This window comes from Pocillopora damicornis, chromosome 5 (genome assembly GCF_964200805.1).
Source record: "Pocillopora damicornis chromosome 5, jaPocDami1.2, whole genome shotgun sequence".
NCBI lineage: Eukaryota > Metazoa > Cnidaria > Anthozoa > Scleractinia > Pocilloporidae > Pocillopora > Pocillopora damicornis.
In genome coordinates, this window is record NC_142674.1 from 28,363,740 (window position 1) to 28,383,680 (window position 19,941).

The 19,941-nt window shown below is 39.7% G+C and overlaps 3 protein-coding genes across 3 annotated transcripts; 1 reads left to right on the forward strand and 2 right to left on the reverse strand.

The window, feature by feature from the left end:
- Positions 1–249: 249 nt before the first annotated feature.
- LOC113684832 (VWFA and cache domain-containing protein 1) lies at positions 250–12,907 on the reverse strand. Its single transcript, XM_089207051.1, has 14 exons — positions 12,594–12,907; positions 11,976–12,144; positions 11,650–11,822; positions 10,627–10,869; positions 9,999–10,140; positions 8,985–9,274; positions 8,519–8,660; positions 7,540–7,834; positions 6,600–6,793; positions 6,134–6,229; positions 5,188–5,515; positions 3,489–3,915; positions 2,395–2,642; positions 250–1,558 (listed from the first exon to the last, which is right to left on the reverse strand). The coding sequence occupies exons 1-14, from the start codon at positions 12,774–12,776 to the stop codon at positions 433–435; spliced, it is 4,056 nt and encodes a 1,351-aa protein (XP_089063177.1). The 5' UTR covers positions 12,777–12,907; the 3' UTR covers positions 250–432.
- Positions 12,908–14,344: 1,437 nt separating this feature from the next.
- Positions 14,345–16,531, forward strand: LOC113684834 (uncharacterized). The gene has a single exon (XM_027202232.2). It carries the CDS (start codon positions 15,084–15,086, stop codon positions 15,858–15,860), a length of 777 nt encoding a protein of 258 aa, XP_027058033.2. The 5' UTR covers positions 14,345–15,083; the 3' UTR covers positions 15,861–16,531.
- A 1,133-nt stretch (positions 16,532–17,664) lies between these two features.
- LOC113684837 (uncharacterized) lies at positions 17,665–19,936 on the reverse strand. The gene is made up of 3 exons (XM_089207057.1): positions 19,840–19,936; positions 19,539–19,602; positions 17,665–18,627 (listed from the first exon to the last, which is right to left on the reverse strand). The coding sequence occupies exons 1-3, from the start codon at positions 19,906–19,908 to the stop codon at positions 18,074–18,076; spliced, it is 687 nt and encodes a 228-aa protein (XP_089063183.1). The 5' UTR covers positions 19,909–19,936; the 3' UTR covers positions 17,665–18,073.
- Between the last annotated feature and the right edge of the window lie 5 nt (positions 19,937–19,941).

Here is a 19,941-nt window from a genome sequence, read left to right on the forward strand (position 1 = left end):
TCACTTCAAACTTAAATGAAAAAAAAAGACCTCGTCTTTCAACCACGTAAGAAAGTGAACTTTAATCTGCTACCTCCATTATTTTTAGCAGATCAAATTCGCTTAAATTAATATCCAGGTTTAATTCGTGAAATCGTGTGAAATTGAACGAGTTATGCCAAAAGAGGCTTTCCTCTTACATGGGGATACCGGATTCGTGTGACGGCCTTCAAACACAGTTATCAGCCTTACTAAACAGTGACACACCTGTTAGCCCAGCTTCATTTTTTATTCGTTTTGAAATAGCAACTCAGTACATAATTCAGAAAGTTATTTGTTGAAAGCCAGTGTAAGTGATTTAGCTTAAAATGCCGAAAAAAGAAAACCATGAAATACAGTAAGATTTTAGAAAATCCAAAACAAAACAAATCACTTGTAATAAAGGAATGAATGTCAGTCTTCGGAGTCACCATTTTCGTCGGTAACTATCGGTTCATCTCCGGAAATGGGCGCGGGCTTTTGTATTTCTTGGCGTTGAACGTCGTCAGTGAATGAAACATGTCGGTTTGGTCCAGGTCTGCGCCTTCCGGCAGTAGGCCTCCCACGTTGACCACCAGGAGCCTGCGGTGTCTGCATGGCGCTCAGCTTTGGGTCAAGGGACATGATCCGTGATTGACCATACCTTTTCGGCCACATCCCAGACATAGCTTGGGTTGAGTAACCCATACCCTGACCGCCCAGCCTCATCTGCATGTTGGACGGCACAACTGTACTTTGGCCGGGGTAGTTCAACTGCATGGGGGCCTTTGCGGTGCTTTGACCAGGGTAGTTCAGCTGCATTGGGGCCTGTACGGTGCTTTGACCGGGGTAGTTCAGCTGCATCGGGGCCTGTACGGTGCTTTGACCGGGGTAGTTCAACTGCATCGGGGCCTGAACAGTGCTTTGGCCGGGGTAATTTAACGTCATTTTTGACTGCCTACCTGCTCCTTTGCCGGGGTAATTTAACGTCATTTTTGACTGCCTGACGATACTTTTGCCAGGATAATTCAACGCCATCGTTGATTGCATAGCTTTACTTTGGCCAGGATAGTTCAACGACATTTGGTTGAATCCTTCGTTCGCATCTATCACAGTCGTAGGGTCTATCAACATATCCATTGCTTGAAATTCCATTTGCTCTTGTTCATATTGGAATTTCTTCTTGTGCAGGCAGCATACAACAACGATCAAAATGATAATAAGAAGTCCTCCGGCGCTTGATCCTATTATGATAAGTAACATCTTGTTCAGTTTTCGACCCCCATGAATCCGTCTTCTCGGAACCTCTGGTAACAAAAAGGGGTTCTCTTGATCCATCACTCCATCATAACACTGTAGGTCACTCATACATTTGGGTTCCTTGAGAAGCGAGCCATCAGCTTCCCTGTTACACCAGAAACACCCGAATATCTCATTGCACTCTTTTTCATCGTACCGCTCGCAGTGCACGCTGATGCATCTTCCAAGGTCAGCGGAATTCACCTTTAGAGGCCCACGCTTTGGTACTGAAGGCGAAGGCTGGGTGCACAGCGGGATGTTGCTAAACAATAGAACATAATACAGTTACTTATAATTTATTTATAAGGTTAACACGTAAGATTTGAGATATTATATGTAGAACAACAATTAAATATTAAAGAATCAAACCAAGGCGCTCTAAACCTGTGTTTAAAGGTAGCTATCTGAACAACTGCGCACCTACCCCTCCCCTAAATCAACAAAAGTAAACTGATCACAAGTTAGTGTTCATGTTGGGTTAGGGGAGGGGTAGGTGCGCAATTGTTTAGACACTGACATTGATCCTTTGAAAAATGTACTGGGAAAAATTCCCATTTGTTTCATAACCTATTTTGACCATAAATCTGACTCATAGGGTCACCACAGCACAACACAGAAAAACTCCTTAGCTCCACGTGCCCTCAACTCAAAAGCGAATTGACAGACCCTCAGGTTTAAACTCGTGATTCATCTTTCTACAAAGTCTTAGAAAAGCTTTGACTTATGATGCAACTCCACGTGTTCAAAAGGACATCATCCTGATACACCCAGTGTTTGCTGAACTACTTTCAACAAAACTCATTTGTGTTCCATGAAGAAAAGCAGTACAGTACAGTGCATTAGTTTTATTAAATTTCCTCCTAGGAAGGTTTTCTGGGTTGACTTACGACACTTTGCGGGAAACTTTGGCCAGATTGCTTTAACGTTCCTTGCTAATCAGTACAGAGAAGATACAGAAGACGGGGCCTACGGTTTACCGTCCTTATCCTTATCCGAATGTCTAACCAGTTGCAAATGTCGTAGGTAACGCAGGAAGTTCTCCTCAGTTATTTTTAGACCCTGATTGTCGGTCGTGAAAGTTGTTTCCAAATCACTTACCTCTCTTTAGTGAGGCTTGCGTTACAGATGTTGTATGTCAAGCGAGCTTTACACGGACACTCACAATGCGTGCTCTCGTGATGCCTGCACACGTATCCGCAGGTGCACGCATCACGGTTTATGAGGCACGTAGAACTTTTGGTAACAACCACAAATACGTTTGTTTCGGGAACTTCAATGATTGCGTATGAACGACAATGACTCTTTTTTCCAAGTGTACCTATATATAGGCCGTTTTCTATCTTGATCTGAAACAGAGTATAAGAGATACGAAAGTTTCAATTATTTTTCACACCAAACATACTCGAGGTTTTGTTCTATTGAAAGTTTTTGCTGCCGAGTCTAAGATGGGCAAATATGTATGTATTTGCGACATTTAGACACGCTGGCCCAGTTTAGCTTAATGCTGGTTTAAATGTGGATCTGTATAAACAATGACAAGGCCAGACCACAACATCGGGAGCTACTTTCCTACTCTGTGCGAGAAGTGTGCAATTTCTTTAACGTCCCCTGCTAGCCAGTTATCATACTTAAATGATGCTACTGCTTGAGAATAAAATTTAACAAAGTATTCTCGAGAGCATGAACATTGTCAAGAGGTTTAAAGCTTTATACCCTCATATCAGGATGCATATTCTCCATACTGTTCTCTATACACCTTCTAAGGTGCTGACAAGGAGACTTTTTTTTTAAAACAATCAATAGCTTCTTAAGTTGGTGATCATTCCTTTATTCTCGTGACCTTGCTACTTGATTTAAGGTTGGCAATATATGGAGAAATTAAATCTTAATCACTCCTAGGGGTGAAAGGGTTAAAGGTTTTCTCAAAGTAGACCTCCAATATTTCTCAAAAGCTAAATTCGCTGACTGTACGGCTAATGCTCGAAACATCAGCTTTATAAACTTTTCACCCCCTACCCCCTACCCCCTACACATACCCCCTACCCCCTTCCCCTACCCCCTACCCCCTAACTCCTACCCCTTTCCCCTACCCCCTCCATCTTCCCCTTACCCACCAGCGCAGCACCACAGTTTCGTTAGACACTTAACTCATTTATAGGTTTAGCACTGCTGCACCTTAAATTACTGTGTACCTCATAGAATCGTTGCAGCTTTAAGAGGATAAAGTTCTGGCATTCCTTCTTGACCATTTTACCGTTCTTGATCAAATTCCTTGCTATACCGGCGTGCATAATCGTGATGTGTCTATTGAGAACCTTATTCGGATTGTCACCAACATCTTCAAAGGTTGGATGATAAACCACATAACCGCTTGAGTCCAGGAGAAAGCAACGCAGGCTCCCTTTGGAATCTAAGCACTTTTTTCCAACTTTTTTTTTGAAGTGTGCGCCAAAGTTTGAGACAGTAAGATCACCTCCCACGACACCAAACAAGTTTTTTCTACCATATGAAGTTCTGATAGACTGACTGATTGAAACAATGAAACCAGCACCTAGAGGATCTAGATATGGGGCTGCAAAAGATATGAAGTCTGGGCGATTTGCAACAGCACGAAGGTACCTAAAAGAAACAAACAATTTATATAAAACGTAGATAAAAACAGTCAGAGCCTAAACCTTTAGGATCAATATCAGTATCTAGGCAACTGCGCACCTATCCCTCCCCTAAGTTAGGGTTAATGTTGGGTCAGGGGAGGGGTAGGTGGGCAGTTGCCTAGATACTGATATTGATCCAATCTTTAATCAATTAAAAAAATAACCTGAAAACAGTTACAAGAAAAAGCTGATAATCGAAATCAGTCACGAAAATATAAATAAGATTATGTCTTATGCACCGAAACTCGAAAAAATAAAAAAGATGTAACAAGTTAAATCTGGTATTTTCAACCAAACAAAGGTTTTCAGTGGCGAGGAAGCAGGCACGGGACGACACTAGTATCCGATTTGGACACTTATGTCCTATTTTGGACACCAGTGTCCCAATTTGAACACTTCTGTCCGATTTTGGACAATAGAGTTCCATTTCAATCACTGGTGTCCGATTTTAGACAACAAGAATCAGGCATCGCTTTTGGACACTTGCGTCTCATTTTAGACACTAGGGTGCAATTTTGGTTGCAAGTGTCCCATTTTGAACTCTAGTGACAGTAGTGTCCGATGTTTGACACAGGTGTGCGATTTTGGACACTAGTGTCGGATGTTAGACACTAGTGTCTCAATTTAGACACCAGGTTCCGATTTTAGACACTAGGAGGCAGGCAAGGACGACGTTAGCAACCGTTTTTTGACACTAGTGTCCTATTTTGACACTCGTGTCTGATTTGGGACTCAGGTATCCAATGTGAGACTTGAATTTCCGAATTTGGAAATAATGTCCGAATTTTGAAACTATTATCCGATTTTGGACACTAGGGTCCGATTATGGACAGTAGTGTCCGATTTTAGGTACTGGTGTCCGAGTTTAGACACTTAGGTCCGAGTTTAGACACTAGTGTCTCATTTTAGACTCAATGTTCCGATTTTAGATACTAGTGTCCAATTTTGGAGACTAGTATCTGACTTTTTACAATATCTTCTGATTTGGACACTAATGCCAGATTTTAGACACCAATGCCCGATTACGGTCCACAATGTGGTTTTGGGATCACATGGTTTAGAGAGGGAATGGAAAAGGAATCAGTGGTTGCTATCAGATTATAATGGGGGGTGGGGAAGGTATAAAGAGTGATTGCTGATGCGTAGAGATTATTAGTATACTTTAGAGCCCGCGGGGAGGGGAGCAATCGGTAGTTCAAATTTAACCACCTGATACCCCAAACACACCCCAGCTTACCATGAGCGAGTGGTATGATCAAAATTAGGAGGCAGAGGTGCTCCGGGAAACAGCCTTAAGACGCCATTGTAGGTCCCAATGTAACGACGCACAAATTTCCTCAAATACTTATACTGATTTTCTCGAGACAACCAAGCTTCATCCGCTCGTGAGGTCAATACGGCTGTCATGATCTGATTGACATCAAATTTATCACCAGCCTTGTGTAAATAGAGGAATGAGCGTAGCTCCCGAACATACTCTCGGACAGCTGTGGCGTTTTCTGCTACCTCTAGATAATTTGCAGGATCAATGAAAGCCTTTGCGCTGAATTTAACTACGGAGCGATCTGAGGAAAAGAAATACTAAGGTTGATCTAAGCGAAGGCATATTTCACTTCTCTCTGTCCCCTCTATTTCACTTCCCTCTATGCGTAAACTGGATATTTGGTATTCTGTTTTCACAAGGGTCATGGCATTTATGGTGTTCACTTTTATTCGGGTTGTCGAATTTTCTCTGTAAACCGTCTTCTAAAACCTCTTTGAAAAGCGCTAAGCTAGAGCTTGTCTTCGATGAAAATCTAGCTTGAAGCTTTTTTAAAATTTCTTGATTTGCAATCTGTGCCGATCGGCACCCTGAGCTATCCTCATACCGACCTAATATTTTAGGTGACACAACCTGCTACAGAACCTAGAGTGCTAAAAAGATTGTTATAGTGTACAAGTGAACTCAACATCAAGCCATTGATTGGCTAAACACGTCGTCGTTCAAATCTATCGCATTCAATCTAGTTGTGATATTAAGACTGCTAACGCCTTTGTAAGCTTCAACCGTTAACCGTTCAAGCTCTCGCATCTCTACTCTGATGGCAAAGTTCTGACTTCTCTTACTTCCTTCTTCCTTCCACCTTCCAGCCCCCATCCCCTCCCGCCCCACCCCTATACACAGAGAAACTGCCCGATCTTACCTGGATAAGACAGACTGTCCGTATGATAACAAGTCGTAGTCTCCGCGCGAACATCCATACGGTGATAGGCGATAGGATTTGCTGACATTGAGTTTGCTAAGTGAAATAGTCATTGCTTGGTCAGATGTAATAGAACATTTTTCAGAGAAAAAAAATTATACTGAGGTTTTTTTCACAATAGAATTTCTAAATTTGAGGGGGAAGCTTTTCTCATCTCAACCCCTCTCTACAGAATGCGTGCCCGACACGGAACATTTAGAAAGTTGTCGAGTTAACCAATCTCCGAATTTAAGCGAGACGTCAAAACAACTTCTCTTTAAGAGTTATCATCTGAGAACAAGAACGCCTGATATACCTCGAATGAATTATCATTTTCAAATTTCATAGAAACCTACTCCCCGATTCTATGCCATGAAAAATACATAAATATGAGTTCGAAACAGTAGGGAATCAAGAAATTACTCACTGATAAGCCTGTTCGCGTACTTTTCTCCAGTGTCTCCTTTTGCGAGAGCAACACAAACCATGTATTCTTTTCCTCTGTCGGTTCCAAGTTCAACAGGCGCACAGGCATACGAATAACTTATTATTTCTGTTTGAACTCCGTCTCCCAATACTCCTCCCCTGGAAGTAGAAAGCCTCCGCGGGAATTCTTTCTCTCTAAAAAAAAAATTTTAAAAACACAACAATGAAAAAAAAACAAAAAAAACACAACAATGAAAAAAAAAACAAAAAAAACAGTGAGGAAAACATGTCAAGGAAGTTTCAAAATCAGAATTTTTTATCCATTCTAGTTTTAGCGCACAAATGCATCTTCTTACAAGTATGCATCGACAAGGCTTTAATGGTTGTGGTTTTCGGGTTACCGTCTCAGATTGACGTTGTCGCACTCGACCATCGAAAAATAATACTTTTTTGACGACTCATACATAGCGAAAATAAGCACGTGCATCTCAACATCGGCCAGCTATCGATTGATTGTTGGTAAATTATCGGCCAGCGATCATCCGATTATCGACTGAAATGTGCATCGACTATCAGCCGACAAGTTGATGGACTAGGGATTATTGAGTTCGAGAATAATCCGGTATTTATCTGTTTTCTTTGTTTTTGCTTTTGTTCGCTCTGTGATTGGTCCAGAAAACTTTCGCCACTCTCTCAACCAATCAGATGCAACATTGAGGCCACAGCACTTTGTTCTTTGGTTTTGGAATTCGTATTGGCTCTTCAAGGTATTAGCTTGTCTTCTGATTGGCCGTGGTGATTATATTGATTTTGATTTTACGACACACAGTCGAAAAGGGCTCTAATATGTCAACCAAGGCTTTCAAAATTGCACAAGATCCAATTATTGATTCACGGGCAACGGGTGGAAGTCGTCAAACTGTGAATAATTTGCGACTCACCGTGGTTCGCCGGTCTCCTTCACTTCGTCAAATAAACGCCTAAATTCTTTTCCCGGTTCAAGTTCAAAAATGTTCACTGAATTCGGATCCTCAGATATTGACTCCGGTTTCGGAAGTTTGGGATGACTCATCACATGACCAGACTTGATAGCAACGAGGAATGCATAAGTATTGGGACCAGCCTGGTTGTAATACTGAACATAAGCCAACAAATCGGTCATGGGGATATCTACACCAGCTACACCTGCCAGTGCATTGTCATAGAAGTAGGCACTTGCTGCTGTTACCATATAGCCTGGAGACAAAAGTTGAATCAACATTGAACACTCAACTATCTTTGCTATTTTATTTTGTTCACTCACATGCTATGACGCTTTCGAAATGCCTGATCCTAGCAGTATGGAATAAGTGTCACATATGAACCTCGACCATTTTTTTTTCTCTGTGGCTCAGTGGTTAAACATCGGACCATGGAATCCGAAGGTAAGAGGTTGAGGTGCGATCTCTCCATGAATCAGAATTTCTTTTTTGTCTCACGCTCGTGACAATACGAAAAAAAATTCTTTACGTCATCTTAGAGCTCAAATCTTACCATTTTTCATTATTTATCCACTGGAGGGCTGGGGGATTTTGTTGTGTCAAGATGAAATTTATCTGATCTCCCATAAGGCTCTGTAGTATTCTTATAATTTCCTTGTAAAGTAAATTGGCTTTAAATTTCTGTTGGCGACAACTGATCTCCTTTCAGTTCTCCCATAAAACCATATGATCCCTTCCCACCGAAAAAAATCTTCCACCTCCCACCCCAGGCAATAAATAGTGAGTATTCCCCTAGTCAACCCTATTATATCTCGATGAGACAAAACGGACACCCAAACTGATAATCTGACGGTCACTGTTATCAGCCAATTCTTCCATCAAGGCTAGTGAACGGTTCTGACGAAGCTTTTCTACAAGTCTCTTCGACATAATTTCTTACCCAATCCCCACGCATCCACATAGGGTGGAGAGAGGACTGCCAGACTTTGTCGAGCCGGTGTAACTTCCATCAGATAGTCAAAGTAACCCTTTAGTTTGGAAAAGGAGTCTTTCGTACCATCTGTAGTCATTAGTTTGCCGCCCTGTGTAATGATAACAATGTTTTGAGGTTGTTGCTATTGTTGTTGCTGCTGTTTTTCAAGGTGACCCTCTTAACCCCAGATCTGAATTTCAATTCTCTACATTTTCTTAGTCCTAGAGTTGAATAAGAAAATATCTGACTATTGAATTGTTTCTTTCTTCTCGATACCCTTTTGCTCGAAAACGTATTGGAAAAATTCTTTTTTTGTCATTCCTGGGAGTTAAAAGAGTCAAAGTGGGAGGTTGGGGCAAGAATTTCATCGTAATTCACTAACAAATTAAATTCTTGTTTTATTTTTTTTCTTGTGGTATTTTTGCGCTCTTACCATTTCATTCATCAGAACTTTCAAGAACGATCCCTTTTTCTGGACTTTGCCTCCAAGCAGTAATGTTAGCACCTTGAACGAAGTAATGAGTTGTACTTCCTGTTTAAAATCTTTGTATTCTTTCTTGATCGCTTTCAAGCTATTCTTTTCGATGCTCTTACTTCTGGTTACCCCGTCGGTGATCAGGAGAAACATGGAGGGTCTTTTTTTAATTGCCTCGGAAGAAGATTTTATTGTGTTTTTCAGGATCTGAAATGCTTTCGCGAAGGCTCTGACAAATCGTGTACCACCTGGTTCAACACAAAGCAAACTCATCAGAAATTCATGAATTCAAAAAATGATCACGACAACGTTAACAGCAACGATAACGGTAGCGATAACGATAATGACAACGATAACAGCAACGATAACGATTACAGTAATGATAACGATAACGACATCGATAACGATGACGATTATAGTAACGATAACGGTAACGACAACGATAACGGTAATGGTAACGATGACAATAACGATTACATTAACGAAAACGGTAGCGGCAGTGATAACGATTATAGTAACGATAGTGATAATGATAATGATGATAACAGCAAAAATATGTTTCTTTTCTTTTTTATTTTTTTATCTTAGATTTAATTTAGACCAGTATGCCAGTACAGGAATGGCGGTCACACTTCCAAAAACTCCAAAACAAGTCAAAGTAGATGTGCATTGCAGTTTCCTATATTTTCTGTGGTTTTCAGGGAACTTCATTCTTATTTGGTTTGAAGAACCCAACAGATATAAGAATTCAGATGAAGTCTTGGTTGACTACGAAATTTCCCATTTCCTTACGGACATAATTTTTGCTAATTTTGACGCTGCCAAATGTCGCTTAAACTCAAAATGGACTGACTGTGCGATGATCTCAGCAATATGTTTGCCATTCCTTTCCGGCTCGGGCCAGCTCAAAGGTAGGCACCGGTAAATACTTCAAAAAATACGAGTTTACGGCATAGGCTGTAGCTTTCCTACCTCTCGGTTGCGCACTGTTAATGAAAGATTTCAAGTAGTTGATGGTAAATGTGCTGGCAAATGCCATGGTAGTGTTGTAACATTCGTCAACGTCTTTGTCAGCTGGCAAAAAGGTTGTTGAGTTAAAGAGGATCAACGATACCTGCGGAAAAAATTTATGGAAAAGAAGTAACAGTAGAGTCTTTGTAAGTTGACTGTTGATTGATTTGTCGGTTTTTCTATCACCTGCTCGAGCAGTAAATCTATGACCATAGGCATGAGTGGTGATAAACCAGCTTCCTAATAGACTGCACGAACGAGCGGCCCGTTGTTTAATATAAGTTATTGAATGGATGGTTACTTGACTAAACAGGATAGAAAATCACTCGCTCACCGATTGCCGACCTAGTGACTGACTGATCGACGGACTGGCGGATTGCTTGCTGATCTACCCGCTCTGACCGACTGACTGCTTGACTAACTAAATGAGTGGCCTTCTGACAGGCAGAAGAGCTGACTGATGGACTCACTCACGCACGAGCGGACTAACTATGTAACCTATTAGAACTTTGCCATGGGAATAGATATACCTGAAGACCTGTAACTAACTTGATTTGACGTTTGTATCAGAAAAGTACAGCTCACAAACCTTGTCTTGAGGATTGAGTGTGCTAACCACCAGTTTAGCTGTTTTCATCGCGTCATCCAGTGTCTTGTTATAACCAATTGATGTGCTGGAATCCACCATAATAACAATGTTTTTAGGGGACGGCGTGGCAGTGGTCACGTACCAGGGTCTTATCCTGGGGTCAAAAGTGCCACACTTCGGAACACGGCACGAAGGAAAACTATACATTGCTCCATCTTTGGATCCAAAATATTGCCATTTAGTCTATGGAAGGAAAGCAGAAAATACAGGTTCCATTTAAAGGAGGCAAAAGGAAGTTGGCATCTTTATTAATTACTTGTAAACGATTGAGGGTGGAAGAGTTGCAACAAACATATCGCCAGACATTTTATGGAGCTGAGTCACGAGTAGTCTACTTCGCAGCCGTTTTTCGGAATGTCACGCAGCAATCTCCACAAAAGAAGCTTCTGGGTAGTGAGTATTGCGTGACACTGCAAAAAACGGGTACGAAGAAGATTACGTTACGGTTTGTGTTTGTTAAATATAGCATGGACTTATCAAGTTTGTCACAGCCAATTCCTAATTTTCTTCCTGGGGAAAAGGAGGGCTGTTGCTCCACGTAACTAAAATTTGAAGGGGGTAGAGCCCCATGCCCCCTCGTTTCGATGCGGTAGCTATCGTAATCCGACCGTGCCAGATTGGTTAAATATTTAGCCTCGTAATCTTTTTATAAATCGTTCAATTAGGATTGCGCATGACGAAAAAAAATATGTTGTAAAACATTATTGGAAACAGTTGCTTAATTTCACATTATCCATACTCGATTTCGATTTACTGGACTCTTTTGAGACTTAAGAGAGTTTTCTTCCTTGGCAATGAATTACGAAAGAAAATTTTGGAAATTTTTTTTTAGAGTATAGGTGTGCCTTGGTTTACGATAACCTCCCCTTTCCCCCGCCCCATCACGTTTCAAAACGTGCCGACGTCCCTTGCAAAGTACCTTTCCTTTTCTACTTTTCAGGTTTTTTTCTTATTTACACTTACATGTAATTTGTTCGTGTCAAACGCGGTTTTCACAGACGAGAAGTCAACTTCTTTTTGCGGTAAATGATGTGGGGCCAGCATTTTACACATCACAGCATCTGTAACACTCTCCTTGTACCGCGGATCATACTTTATCTCCAATTCTTCGGGCAAATCACAGCATCGGTGGTATGCTAACAAAAATCAAGGAACTTAGATGAAAAATTTTAGATAAAAAGTAAATGAATGACAGTGAGAAAAGGTAAACGGTCCAAGGAATGGCATCTAGGGCGTGGCTTTGGATCTGGCCTTTTAACGGATAAGAGTAATCTCCCTTAATCCCTTACGTTGTCTGGGTTGTCTGTTTTCCTCAAGAGCTCTCGAAACTGCCACAGCGATGCTCTCAACAGCTTTAATTTTCGTTATTAGATGTTTCCCTAATTTCGCAGCAAGACCTGTCACAAGATTGAGACTCTTCAAGTCTTCTGCTTCCTGAATCCAGCTCTGAACATCTTCCTGTAAATGGAAATGAGGAAACATCATACATTACGAATAGTATTTGGTAGGTAAGCATCTATTCATTGACTTATTACCTTAAAACACTTGTCACTAAATGGTATATGGAAAAATCCGAGTCCTTGTTTAGAGGTTTAGGACTTACACGTGCGCAGAACGCTTCCCATAGTGTCTTTTTTTTTTTTGCAGAATACCGGCAGCTTGCTATCAGTTTTCAATTGTACAACTGTGATTTTCAAGAACTGTCATTGGCTGGATTTCTTTAAGTGTGATCGACGCCTTGTAAATCGATCTAAAGAAATTCCGCCAGCCCGCTTGTTTGTTAGTTTATTTTTCGCCAAATTTCATGCAAACCGTGTTCTTCTGTAACACTACAATCTCAATTTCTCACATTTCTGTTTTTTTGTTTTATTTTAGTTATAAAATATGTAGATCTTAACCCCACTAACCGTAAGTGCATTATAGTCGTTCGCGTCATTTGCAAGATGTTTCATGTGTTTGCTAAACTCTTCAACAACCTCGTTTGGCTTAAAATCATCAAGATCTCGTGCAATCCGACCCTTTGCAACATTTCCTGGAACAGCCAAGCTTATCAGAAGGCACAAACGAATCGCCTTCAAATATGCGATCATTTTTGGATGGCAAATCTACGTTACAAAATTCTGATTTTCAGACATTTTGCGGCTGAGCTTTATCTTTGAAAGAGAAAATTTTCGACCATGTGGTTACGTCACAGACAGCACGTATTTAATGAGCTAAGCGATGACGTAAGGAAGCTCCAAAATGGTTTCTTTGAGTTGAACTCTGCCGTTTGATACCTACAATAGTTAGTTTTTCGCAAAAAGAAAACTTTTTCATTTTTTTGATAATCTCTACCATCTCTATTACGCATTTTAAAGTATAAATCAGCAAAATGATGTGGCTCGTGGTGCCCTCTCAATTAAGAATTTACTCGTAACTGACGTGCGCGCGTAAGTCTGTTTGAAGTCGACTGCGCAGATATAATTGAATATTTTGCTCAACCGGTTCTGACGCATTTTACTTGAAGTTTCTGTCATCGTTTGCTTATTTGTTTATTTGTTTATCGGTTTCCATAGATAGAAAATTGCCACTGATATTAGAAACAAATGCCTAATCTGCTCGTATGATATTTGTTATAAAAAGTGGCCGTTGTCGGTTCAATTTAACGGCCACCGATTTCTCGGCAGGTGCAGCACTAACATTACGCCACAACGTGGGTCTTATTTCCGACACAATGTTTTTCTTTATTTCTTCACCTGCTTTCTTTAAATGCCTTGAAATACCTGAGAGTTATTTTTGTTGCATTTTTGTTACTATCTTCATCTGTTTTCTGTAATTGCACTTTTTAAGATAAATACGAATTGCGGTATTATTAAACATACTGAAAATTCAAGTGAATTGCCATTTGCCTTCGGCTACGTATGACTCATGTGGTCAATCGGTAAAACTGTCTTCATGCCGTTAATGCAGTTTTCAATATTCGGTGTCTATTTCTCATCCTTCCTTATCACGCCCAGCTTAAAAAAAAAATTCCCCGTTAAACTCGTAGGCGTGCAAAGTACGTTGAATATCAGGGGAAAACACGTCAATAAAGATGCAAATTAAGCTTAGTTTCTCAACATGATGTTAATTCTCCGAAATATATCTTGAATTTTACCCGGGATACAAGTTGTTCATACAGACAGAGCCGAAAATATGTGTTATCCTAAAGAATAATAGTATAAATATCCTCGCAGACTGACGTTTCGTGGGAATAAAAGCTTGCAAAACAGTTTTAATTTTCCGGATTGTGTATTCGTGAAGAGTTATTCGTTCATTTTTTCCTGCCCTTGGGCTCTGCAAATTTCTGCTCACGCTGTAAAAGCGTCATAGGCGAACCTCGAAAAAAATTTAACACTTAAAGACCAATTCTTACGGCATGCTGGTACCAAACCCTTTCATTCTGTTTCCCAGCACCGGAATTGTATAAAAATTTCTCCATTTTTCTCGAGAGAAATATATTACCTGAAGTTATGAGAAATAATGAGGATGAATTTACCAAAATTCAATTTCTCGAGGATATGTAATAATCGGTATCCTAAATCAGCAAATCAAAACGAGAAACTTTCTCCTAATCCTGCGTCAGGCATTATTGCGATTATATATATTTCGTCTCTTAAGTGAATATCACAACAAACAATATGAGTAAAATTTAATATGGGGCCACTCTCAATATTCAAAAGCATTTCAGAAAGCGGATGACTGGAGGCGCTGCTTGAGTAATGTTCCTGGTACGCTTCAAATGGTTCTTGCTGAGATTAGTAGATCAACGTTTTCATAAATTATTCAGTAATATTTGACAAACTATCAGTACAAATTAGACAACGATTGTTGTTATTTTAAATTCTCTTGGGATAAAAGCTTCTTAAAGCAGCTGCAAAAAAATAGGTTTATGCAAATCCAATCCACGCAATACCGTTTAAAGAGTGAAAATGAAGAAAAGTACAATAAACATTGTCAAGTCTTTATCAAGAAAATCTTTATTAATTTTGTTTTACGCTATCAAAGGATCTCTCACAAGGTACGCTTTCAAATTTTCATTTGTGTTCAGTGTTCCGTAGAAAATGTGTGACGTAGTTTCTTCTAAAAATAAATAGTGGTATTGCCCTTTAGGTCAATATCACGAAGTCAGCTACATATATGGGAGAAAGGTAAACTAACAGAGCAGTAACTGGTCAAAATATTGACGTTTGAAGGCGCGCAAGCGGAAGTCAGTTACAAAGTTGGTTCGGGCCTTTTGTGCTGAAGGAAAGTATAAAACCGAAAGACATTAGTACTTTCGAGACAGATCCCAGAAGTTCGAACCATCGTACTGGTGAATAGTGGAATTTATTCAGACCAACGCACAGACGAGGGCTCAAATTCCGGCGAACGCAAACATGATGATGGCAGCTTACCTGGGGAGGAGGGCTAAACTTGGCCGATCACAAGAAGACCAAGAAAATTTACCAGGCACATCAGAAATCATCAAAGCACTGTCCGAGCAACAACTTACGAATCCCGGTGAGGGGAAAGTGCTATATATTCAAGGAATAAAGAACAATGGGAACTGGAGGCCCATGTGTTATGCAAGCCAGAATTTCAGGGCATATTACACTCTGCAGCTCTTTAACGCTCGAGTTAGCTTAACAAAAAAGGCTATCGAGAAAGCAATTGAACAAGAGTATGTCCCTCAACGTTTCTTCAAGAGTGTAAAGACTGTGTTGAGCCTGGGCTGTGGGCCTGGTTCCGATCTCCACGGGTTTAAAACCTTCCTTAGTGAGGCTTTTCCGTTCAGCTCGAGAGGGAAGAAGTCACCACAGTTCATTGGCTACGACAGAGAGCTGGGCTGGATGCACTATGTTCAAAGCTTGGGGTTTGAATTTGAAAGCGTGGAAATAAACAAAACACTTATCAACGACATGGACAAAGTTGACGTGATGTTAATATCTTACAGCGCTAAGGAACTATTTCGTGATTTCAACCGCGAGAAAAAGGATGAAACATTCTGGAAGGCAATATCTAAGAAAGCGAAATTTGTACTGGTTATTGATGACGAAAAATGTTTGTATGATGATCTGCCGACGGATGACGAAGACTACGAGTACTTTACCTGGGATAATGAGCAGGGAGAGACTGAGGCTGTTGTTTACTGTCACTTTACAGCAGAGGGTTAAAAACGTTGAATAATGCAAACAAAAAGCTGGAGATTTCGATTGCAAGCAATTTGACAATCATAGAATCGTAGAGTCGATAAGGATACGCTTATATGTTTTTGTGTCTCAATATTTCTCCATATTGTAAATTCATGACTTTATTTATAAAGAATATGAATTGAGATTACAACACGTTTATTATCGAATTATATATTAAAAAACATAAATTGAAATTATAAATCACTCTAATTAACGGTTACCTAGGATATACACCGATAATAGTATCTATTGTTAATCAAGTGGCCTACAACTTTATCGGTGTGAAAATGATGTTATAGAACATCTAAAAATTTTGAAGTATTTTTATTCATCTTATACCCTTAAGTAAATTCCTGCTCTGGTTTACGCGCTATGCCAGAATAAATTCTTTCTAGAAGGCTAGTGTGTACTGGTCGACAACCAGTTCATGAGATGAAAAAAGGCCGAATTGAATTGCTTAAATTTCGTGTTCTGAGGCTAAATGTTTACACTTCTAAATAACTTTGACACTATTATGTCGCTTGATATGATCTCATAGATTTTATCGTATTTAAAAATATAACTTTTGGTATACAAGAGGCACACACTATGCTTTAAAAAACGTGTATGATCATAAGCATTATGATAATTAAAATATGCGTTTACTGACACGAGCCCTCATGTATGCTCTTCAATTTGATCATCAGTTCCGTTGGAAGTTGTCTAGGATCGATATTAAACACTTACTGTTAAAGCCTTGATGCCAATTAACGTATATTTCCATCGCAAGCGGTCAGTTGTAAAACTAAAATTAAGAGGACTCAGAACTCTTGTTTTGAGCAAATGATCTGCGCAGGGAACCTTTATTAAAATCGATCGGACCCCAATTCTAGCACAACAGCACGTAGAAGAGAGCAATCAGCTGCTATTGAACCCAACTAGATCAAAATCTTAAGTTATTCACGTAATAGTAACATTTAAAATTACCTGAGTGTGAAGATGTAATTTTCTTCTATTCGAATCGTAACTAAGCTTCTCAAAAAGTCTGAACAACTTTCAGTTTCCCCGAAATTTCTATCGCAATTTTTTCCGAGTAAAACTCATATCGAGAAAATGATTCTCACTTCTTGTGACTCAATGTTATTTATGTCTGAAAAAGACCGGCGGAAGCGAACCGCAACCCGCTCCATGCCGCACTACTGTTTTGCCGCGGCAAGAAATGGTGAAAAATAGAAAAACTGTCCTTAATTTTCCAACAGTCTAGACCATCATCACGTCATCCTTACTTATAACGGCCCAAAATGTGTACGTGTTATTCGTATTTGTGCTAATGACACAGACAAACGGTTTTCAAAACTCAAAAATATTGCAGACTGTTTTCTATACGCTTTAGAAAATGCTACTCGTGGGTGTGACTAATATTGTTTGAGTAAGTTTTTGAACTTCTTTAAAACATGCATAAAAAGATGTAGCCTCAGACCATAGAGCTTAGATTAAATGCCCGTTAAAATAATTCACTACCAGCCCTGAGGCAGATCCTCTGATGCAGAAGCCTTCTGGTAACTTTTTACACCCTAACATCAGTATGCATATTCTCCATGCGGTTCTTGCTACATTCTCTTAGGTGCTGATGAGGAGAATTTTTATAATGATCAAAGCCTATTAAGTTGGTGATCATTTCCTTTCCATCAAGTGACCTTAATTTGTGATTTGAGGGTGACATTGTTCGGAGAAATGAGATGCTGGCCATTCTTAGGGGCCTTAACAGTCAATAATTAAAGCTCCAAGAAAACTCAAATGCAATAACTTTATGCAGAATTTTTCAAAACTTTATTACAACATGTGTGTCAATCAACGTTAATACAAATTCAGTTCCCTTATGATCGTATATGCTGTCATATGGTATTGTAACAAGCCCCATCACATAAAACCCTGCAGGTAACAGGCATTGGTTCCAGCTGTACTGTGAACCACAACTCAGTCACCAAAGGTACAACTCAAAGGCTAGTTCATCTCATGGTAACCCTTAAAATCACAGATGTGATTAACATATAAACTCTAACCAATATGTTATCCAGCAAACAGGTAACGAGGAAACTCAAACCTATCAGGTAGATATATATTTTACAGAGACACATTTAGCAGCTAGAGATGGGGGATTGACAATCAAATCTTAGGAGTGAAAGGGTTACTTACTAAACATGCCTTTTTTTTTATTAGTTCATGTCATATTTCCCTCTTATAATTTTATATTGGACTCCAGGACAGTCCTGAACTCTGCCTCCCTCAAACAATACCACTGCATGTTCCTGTAACACTGCTCCTTCACCTGGTATATAGGCTGTGATTACTTTTCCATTACTCAATTTTACCAAAGCACACTTCCGGTTGCCAGAGTTTGGTTTCTTAGGTTTTCTTACGAAGACTCTGATACAGACACCTTTCCTTTGAGGACCCAAAAGGATTCGCTTTGATTTTGGAATATGTTTCTTTGGCATATCTGCCTTGGTTCTTACTTTTTTCCAACGGTATTGGTTAACTGTTGCAAAAAGTCTCGTGCTGTTCAACACAAGGTCAGGATAAGGCTTATTTCTTATGGCTGAGAACACAATTGTTGACTGCCTTGCTAGACTTGGTTCTTGCCACAAAAAAGGAACAGTTAGAGAACCGTGACCATGGAATAATTGCTTCTGTTGCACTAAGCATCCTGGATGTTGAACTTTGTTTATAGGATGTTGTTGCAAGGCTTTTGTGGAAGATCGAACAATACCTATGAAAAACAAAACCACACAGTTAGTTGTTATATAACTCAACTTGGTCTAGGGGAAACCTAACTAGCCCTTTCACTCCCAAGATTGGATTGTCAGTTCCTCCCTCTAGCTTCTAAACATTTTCTAGTAAATTAGTTATGAGAATTTAGTGTTACATCAAGATAAACACTTCTACTTGATAAATGAATAAAAGGGGTAAGTTTCTAAATAAACTGTGGTGCTGCATCAGTGGGAGAGTATAGCTGGTAATTTAGTGTTAACTGAGTTGAGAATGTAAATGAGCCACCATAAAGAATAAAAAAGCTGATGTTTCGAGTGTTAGCCCTCCATCAGAGCAATTGTATCATCAGAGCGATTATATTGCTCTGAGGAAGGGCTAACACTCGAAATGTCAGCTTTTTTACTCTTTATGGTGGCCAATTTATGTTTTCAACTCAGTTGTTAACATTAAATTACCTGCTACCTGATAAGTTTGGGTATTCTCATCACCTGTGTGCTGGATCATGTATGAATATAATGGGGAGAACTTTCATATTAATCACTTATGGGAATTAAAGGGTTAAAGAGAAAAAAAAAGTTTATTCTATGCACAATCTGGTTAGGATTCATCTCTTAGAGTTGGAATAGTACAATTGATTGCAGTGATAACCATGGTGTTCACCAAGGAATAGGAGCAAATTATTGTGGATGAATGGATTACCAATTCCATTGAAAGATAAATAAAGGGGTAGTTTTAAAGTCATAAATAGTTATAAAAAAGGGAAAAATGGAGGGAGTGGGGGGGGGGGGGAGTTAAGGTTCAGGGCGTTCCCCCGGATCCATATCAGCTCCCAGGAGGCGTTTAAGTACAGCTCGACTTCTCGAGGGGGATTCCATGGGGCAGAGATAATTATGGGACACTGAAGCTCACCTGCTGCGCTTCCATTTGTATACTTTCTCGCTGAAGACATCGACAAACCGTTTTTGGGAATTTTCTTACAAGAGATAAAATAATGTACAGTGCTTGTAAGTACAAGTTTACAGCTGCGCACGATTTAGATTACGAAGCTGTCTATTGGCAACTTCAAACTCTGAGCAAAAATCTATTCCACACATGTGATGTTAGAACTACAGCCGCAAAAGAAATCAATTTCAAGAAAAGATCGACGATAAATTTATAAAAAAAACTCAAAAATACCACCAAAATTATTTAAATATAAGTAATATCTTACATTTAGGCCCAAAGAAGCTCGAAAAACTCCACACAAAGAACGCAGATTTCGACTGCAGACAACCGCCATTTTGGTAACTAATCTGCTGAGTAGAATTACAGC